This window comes from Tachysurus fulvidraco, chromosome 9 (assembly GCF_022655615.1).
Source record: "Tachysurus fulvidraco isolate hzauxx_2018 chromosome 9, HZAU_PFXX_2.0, whole genome shotgun sequence".
In the NCBI taxonomy this organism is placed as follows: Eukaryota; Metazoa; Chordata; class Actinopteri; order Siluriformes; family Bagridae; genus Tachysurus; species Tachysurus fulvidraco.
Window position 1 is genome coordinate 204091 of NC_062526.1, and position 7500 is coordinate 211590.

The 7500-nt window shown below is 39.4% G+C and overlaps 1 protein-coding gene across 1 annotated transcript in view; it reads right to left on the reverse strand.

The window, feature by feature from the left end:
• si:dkey-215k6.1 (transmembrane protein 132D) overlaps nt 1–7500 on the reverse strand; it is a 111038-nt gene that overhangs the window by 7022 nt on the left and 96516 nt on the right. The window contains exon 6 of the mRNA XM_047817950.1: nt 2077–2282. Within this exon, the coding sequence (XP_047673906.1) occupies nt 2077–2282 (206 nt within the window). The remainder of the gene's footprint in view (nt 1–2076; nt 2283–7500) is intronic.

Genomic DNA, 7500 nt, shown 5'->3' on the forward strand with positions numbered 1-7500 from the left:
CAGCACCGACACTCTCACAATCAGCACTGACACTCTCACAATCAGCACTGACACTCTCACATTCAGCACTGACACTCTCACATTCAGCACCGACACTCTCACATTCAGCACTGACACTCTCACATTCAGCACCGACACTCTCACATTCAGCACTGACACTCTCACATTCAGCACTGACACTCTCACATTCAGCACCGACACTCTCACCTTCAGCACTGACACTCTCACATTCAGCACCGACACTCTCACAATCAGCACTGACACTCTCACATTCAGAACTGACACTCTCACATTCAGCACTGACACTCTCACATTCAGCACCGACACTCTCACATTCAGCACTGACACTCTCACATTCAGCACCGACACTCTCACATTCAGCACTGACACTCTCACCTTCAGCACTGACACTCTGACATTCAGCACTGACACTCTGACATTCAGCACTGACACTCTCACCTTCAGCACCGACACTCTGACATTCAGCACCGACACTCTCACATTCAGCACCGACACTCTCACATTCAGCACTGACACTCTCACATTCAGCACTGACACTCTCACATTCAGCACTGACACTCTCACAATCAGCACTGACACTCTCACATTCAGCACCGACACTCTCACATTCAGCACCGACACTCTCACAATCAGCACCGACACTCTCACAATCAGCACCGACACTCTCACATTCAGCACCGACACTCTCACATTCAGCACTGACACTCTCACAATCAGCACTGACACTCTGACATTCAGCACCGACACTCTCACATTCAGCACCGACACTCTCACATTCAGCACTGACACTCTGACATTCAGCACCGACACTCTCACATTCAGCACTGACACTCTGACATTCAGCACCGACACTCTCACATTCAGCACCGACACTCTCACATTCAGCACCGACACTCTGACATTCAGCACTGACACTCTGACATGCAGCACTGACACTCTCACCTTCAGCACTGACACTCTGACATTCAGCACCGACACTCTCACATTCAGCACCGACACTCTCACATTCAGCACCGACACTCTGACATTCAGCACTGACACTCTGACATGCAGCACTGACACTCTCACCTTCAGCACTGACACTCTCACATTCAGCACTGACACTCTCACATTCAGCACCGACACTCTGACATTCAGCACTGACACTCTGACATGCAGCACTGACACTCTCACCTTCAGCACCGACACTCTCACATTCAGCACTGACACTCTGACATGCAGCACTGACACTCTCACATTCAGCACTGACACTCTGACATGCAGCACTGACACTCTCACCTTCAGCACTGACACTCTCACATGCAGCACTGACACTCTCACATTCAGCACTGACACTCTCACCTTCAGCACTGACACTCTCAGGTGATGATGATAAACACTGAGGTAAAAACACCCCATGCTAAATACATAGTGTAGTTGTGAGTAAATTAGTGTGTGTTCTGTTGTGAAGATACTTTTGTAGCTTAATACTTAATATATACTGTTAATGTGTGTTTGTGTCTGCTCCTGTATTCCATTTCTCTCAGTGTAGGAGAGTGTTATTACTCAAAATTCCATGTGTGTGCGCGTGTGTGTGTGTGTGTGTGTGTGTGTGTGTGTGTGTGTGTGCGTGTGTGTGTGTGTGTGTGTGTGCGTGTGTGTGTGTGTGTGTGCGTGTGTGTGTGTGTGTGTGCAGTCCCTTTAAAGCCACCAAGAGACAAAAATTGGGCAAATTGAAAAATGAGTCCAGCAGAGAGTGAGAGTGAAGGCCAGTGGGAAACTGGGATGATATTAACACACACACTAACACACACACACACACAGACACACACACACACACACAGACACACACACACTGCGGCAAGGAAATAAAGGTGTTGACTGTAGGTCCTCTGTGGTTTAAATGGCAGTATGTGTCATGTTTGTGTGAGAGTGATTGCACCTACAGACACCATCACACACACACACACACGCACATACACACACACACACACACACACACACACACACACACACACACACACACACACACACACACACACACACACACACACACACACACGCACACACACCTACCTCTTGTTTCCACTGATGGGGACTCTCCATCCTTTCACCTGACTCAGTTCCACATCAGAGACGTCAATCTGCAGTGGTAACCGTGGCACCCAGACATTCAGCTCTAACTGGCTGTTCAAATACAGGTATGTAAAGTTGACCCTCACAGAGACACGCCCCCTCATCTCTTTACCGTTAACAAACACCTCATCACAGGATGGAGAGACCTGCCAAGAGACAGACAGACAGACAGAAGGAACATTACAGTGACTCACAGTTCATCCAGTAAAAGTGAATCAAATACTTAACGTTTGATTCGTTTGATTTACTGCCAGTTCCACGTCTCAAGTCCACGTAGCTGTGAGGTAGCAAAGGAAGCACTAATGCACTAATATACTGCTGATACACCAGAGTCCTGCTACATCTCACCATCTTCTCCCTCACATCATCACATCCCTCTTTTATTACTCCTTTAATTCCTCTCTCCTCTTTATCTTACACACGAGGACATTGTGTGTGTGTAGCCGGTGGTGTGGACGCAGTGGGTCACCTCGGAGGTGTGAGCTCCACACAGGTGGTGTTAACAATCTGAACGTGGAGACGAGACACTTCTCTGAAGCAGCTGCAGAAGTGACCAGAAACTTTCCTGACATTTGTACTGACTTCATGTCACTGCATGCACTCAGTACACAGTGTGTAACAGTCACTAGTGCTGCAACGTACACACAACACCACACTGCCTAAGACTCAGACACAAATATAGAAGACTGCTTACTGTGTATTGTTGTTACCTTCATCATCATCATCCTCCTTTACACAACTATTATATAGTGACACACTGAGCTACAGGCTTGAATCTGGACTAGAAAGTTCAGAGTAAATAGTGTTTAGATAACGAGTTCTTCTGGATTAATCAACTACACTAGCAGTTAGAGGCTCTACCCACATACACAGCAACATAATATATTCACCCCCCCCCACACACACACACACAAACACACAAACACACACACACAAACACACACACACATAAAGCCTTCTCTGATGACACATCTTTACAAAATGGCAGCTGTCCGTCTTTGTGCTCTATTGACTCTGACAGTCTGTTAGGGTTCAGGCATCAAGTGCACACACACACACACACACACACACACACACACACACACACACACACACACAAAGCATGAAGCACACCTGACTACATATCTAGGGCACTGTGGAGATACTGACAGCTAAATGACCAAACCCAAGAGACCGAGTACAGAAAGACAGACAGAATTTTGTTTCTACAACTTTTAATATTTATCGTTCTTTCTTTGCTTGTTAGGACGTTGGGGTCAGAGTCCAGGGTCAGTCGTGATTCTGAAGCAGAAAGGGATTTGCTCAGGAGCCCAACAGCATCCGCTTAACACTGAAGGGGGTTGAACATCCTGATCAGTAGCCAGAGCCTTAACCATTCATGTGAAAGGAGAGAAACACACACACACACACACACACACACACACACACACACACACACACACACACACACACACACACACACCATGCTCGCTATCAGAAATGATGAATTTGGAGAATTCACAAAGTCAGCAAGATGGAGTGTGACGAGTGATCCTCAGTGTGGTGGAAAACACCTTCACGGTCCTGGTACTGCATCTACAGGTACATAATCCACAGACCTACAGACAGACAGTGTGCATGTGATGTCAGGATGGACAGGAGAGTGTTTCCTGTCACAATACACTCGTGTGAAATGAGGCTAAAGCTCTGAGGGTAAGAAGAGAAAGTCATCATATTATATAACAGTCATTTACTTCATATAGTGTTTGTCTGAAAGCCCTTCATTTATCTTTATCATTGTACAGTATATCAGTATATTACTCAGTATATCAGTATATTACTCAGTATATCAGTATATTACTCAGTATATCAGTATATTACTCAGTATATCAGTATATTACTCAGTATATTACTCAGTATATCAGTATATTACTCAGTATATTACTCAGTATATCAGTATATTACTCAGTATATTACTCAGTATATCAGTATATTACTCAGTATATCAGTATATTACTCAGTATATCAGTATATTACTCAGTATATTACTCAGTATATCAGTATATTACTCAGTATATTACTCAGTATATTACTCAGTATATTACTCAGTATATCAGTATATTACTCAGTATATCAGTATATTACTCAGTATATTACTCAGTATATCAGTATATTACTCAGTATATTACTCAGTATATCAGTATAATACTCAGTATATTACTCAGTATATCAGTATATTACTCAGTATATTACTCAGTATATCAGTATATTACTCAGTATATCAGTATATTACTCAGTATATTACTCAGTATATCAGTATATTACTCAGTATATTACTCAGTATATCAGTATATTACTCAGTATATCAGTATATTACTCAGTATATTACTAAGTATATCAGTATATTACTCAGTATATTACTCAGTATATCAGTATATTACTCAGTATATCAGTATATTACTCAGTATATTACTCAGTATATCAGTATATTACTCAGTATATCAGTATATTACTCAGTATATTACTCAGTATATCAGTATATTACTCAGTATATCAGTATATCAGTATATTACTCAGTATATTACTCAGTATATCAGTATATCAGTATATTACTCAGTATATCAGTATATCAGTATATTACTCAGTATATTACTCAGTATATCAGTATATTACTCAGTATATCAGTATATTACTCAGTATATCAGTATATTACTCAGTATATTACTCAGTATATCAGTATATTACTCAGTATATCAGTATATTACTCAGTATATTACTCAGTATATTACTCAGTATATTACTCAGTATATCAGTATATTACTCAGTATATCAGTATATTACTCAGTATATCAGTATATTACTCAGTATATTACTCAGTATATTACTCAGTATATTACTCAGTATATCAGTATATTACTCAGTATATTACTCAGTATATTACTCAGTATATTACTCAGTATATCAGTATATTACTCAGTATATCAGTATATTACTCAGTATATTACTCAGTATATCAGTATATTACTCAGTATATTACTCAGTATATCAGTATATTACTCAGTATATTACTCAGTATATCAGTATATTACTCAGTATATCAGTATATTACTCAGTATATTACTCAGTATATTACTCAGTATATTACTCAGTATATCAGTATATTACTCAGTATATCAGTATATTACTCAGTATATCAGTATATTACTCAGTATATTACTCAGTATATCAGTATATTACTCAGTATATCAGTATATTACTCAGTATATCAGTATATTACTCAGTATATTACTCAGTATATTACTCAGTATATCAGTATATTACTCAGTATATCAGTATATTACTCAGTATATCAGTATATTACTCAGTATATCAGTATATTACTCAGTATATTACTCAGTATATCAGTATATTACTCAGTATATTACTCAGTATATCAGTATATTACTCAGTATATCAGTATATTACTCAGTATATTACTCAGTATATCAGTATATTACTCAGTATATCAGTATATCAGTATATTACTCAGTATATCAGTATATTACTCAGTATATTACTCAGTATATCAGTATATTACTCAGTATATTACTCAGTATATTACTCAGTATATCAGTATATTACTCAGTATATTACTCAGTATATCAGTATATTACTCAGTATATTACTCAGTATATTACTCAGTATATCAGTATATTACTCAGTATATTACTCAGTATATCAGTATATTACTCAGTATATCAGTATATTACTCAGTATATTACTCAGTATATCAGTATATTACTCAGTATATTACTCAGTATATCAGTATATTACTCAGTATATCAGTATATTACTCAGTATATTACTCAGTATATCAGTATATTACTCAGTATATCAGTATATCAGTATATAACTCAGTATATCAGTATATTACTCAGTATATTACTCAGTATATCAGTATATTACTCAGTATATTACTCAGTATATCAGTATATTACTCAGTACTCTCGAGTCCGAGTGTGTTGCTGTAAAGGTTTGAAATTTCAGTGTGAATTTGATATGCGGTGTTTTTTAAAGTAGCATATTTGCATAAGGATATACGTCATGTGTGTCCTCAATACGTCTAATATTATTATAATAAACCTTCGGTCCAGTTTGGACCACAAACACCCAGCTCCAGAGACCTCACACACACACACACACACACACACACACACACACACACACACACACACACACACACACACACACACCAGCCTCATGAGGAATAAAACAGGTTTGTGGAGACAAAAGTCCTGTTTAAAGAGAAAAACTGTAGATTACTAACTTTGCATTCAGCTTTGGCCTATTTGGTGTGTGTGTGTGTGTGTGTGTGTGTGTGTGTGTGTGTGTGTGTGTGTGTGTGTGTGTGTGTGCGCGAGTGTGTGTGTGTGTGTGTGTGTGTGTGTGTGTGTGTGTGTGTGTGTGTGTGTGTGTGTGTGTGTGTGTGTGTGTGTGTGTGTGTGTGTGTGTGTGTGCGCGAGTGTGTGTGTGTGTGTGTGTGTGTGTGTGTGTGTGTGTTTTTGTTTGTGTGTGTGTGTGTTTTTTTTTGTGTGTTTGTTTGTGTTTTTTTTTTTTTGTTTTTGCTATTTTTGTGCGCGAGTGTTATTGTTTTGTTTTTTTTTTTGTTTTTGTTTTTTTTTGTTTTTTCTCTCTTTGTGTGTTTTTGTTTTTTTTGTATAAAAATGATGTATATCTGTATCTCTCCACTGCGTCTCTATCGCTATAGATATCGAGATCATCTTACATATCGAGCCTATATCTCTATCCTCTATATCATCTCTCGCTCTCTCTCTCGCTCTCTTTTTCTCGTTCTCTCTCTCTCTCTCTCTCTCTCTGCTCTCTCTCTACTCTCTCGCTCTCTCCTCCTCTCGCAAATGAAAGCTTCAGATACACACAGTCCCATAAGGCATGACCACAGAGGAAGGACAGGGGGAAAGAGGACATTACCGTGGTAACAGAATGACCCCCCACTGCCCACAATCACTCAGCAGGATGATGTAAAGCAGAATGGGATAAACCAGGTGCATTCTGGGAGTCGGGGTCCATCAGTGACACTAAAACTGCTCTAATGAGGGACGCGACTCATTAACACATACACACATCTGATGGATAATTAGCTATTGATCAAATGAAGAAGAATTGACAGAGAGAGAGAGAGAGAGAGAGAGAGAGAGATATGAGAGACGAGAGAGAATGAGATATAGAAAGATCTAGAGCGGCTCTAGTAGAAATAGAGATAGTCGAAAGCCTTATATCTATCGTAGACTATCTATATTTACCTCTCTCTGCTCTCTCTCTATATCTCTCTCTTCTCTATCCTATATCATATCTCGATCTCTCTCTCCTCTATTTCTTCTACTTCTA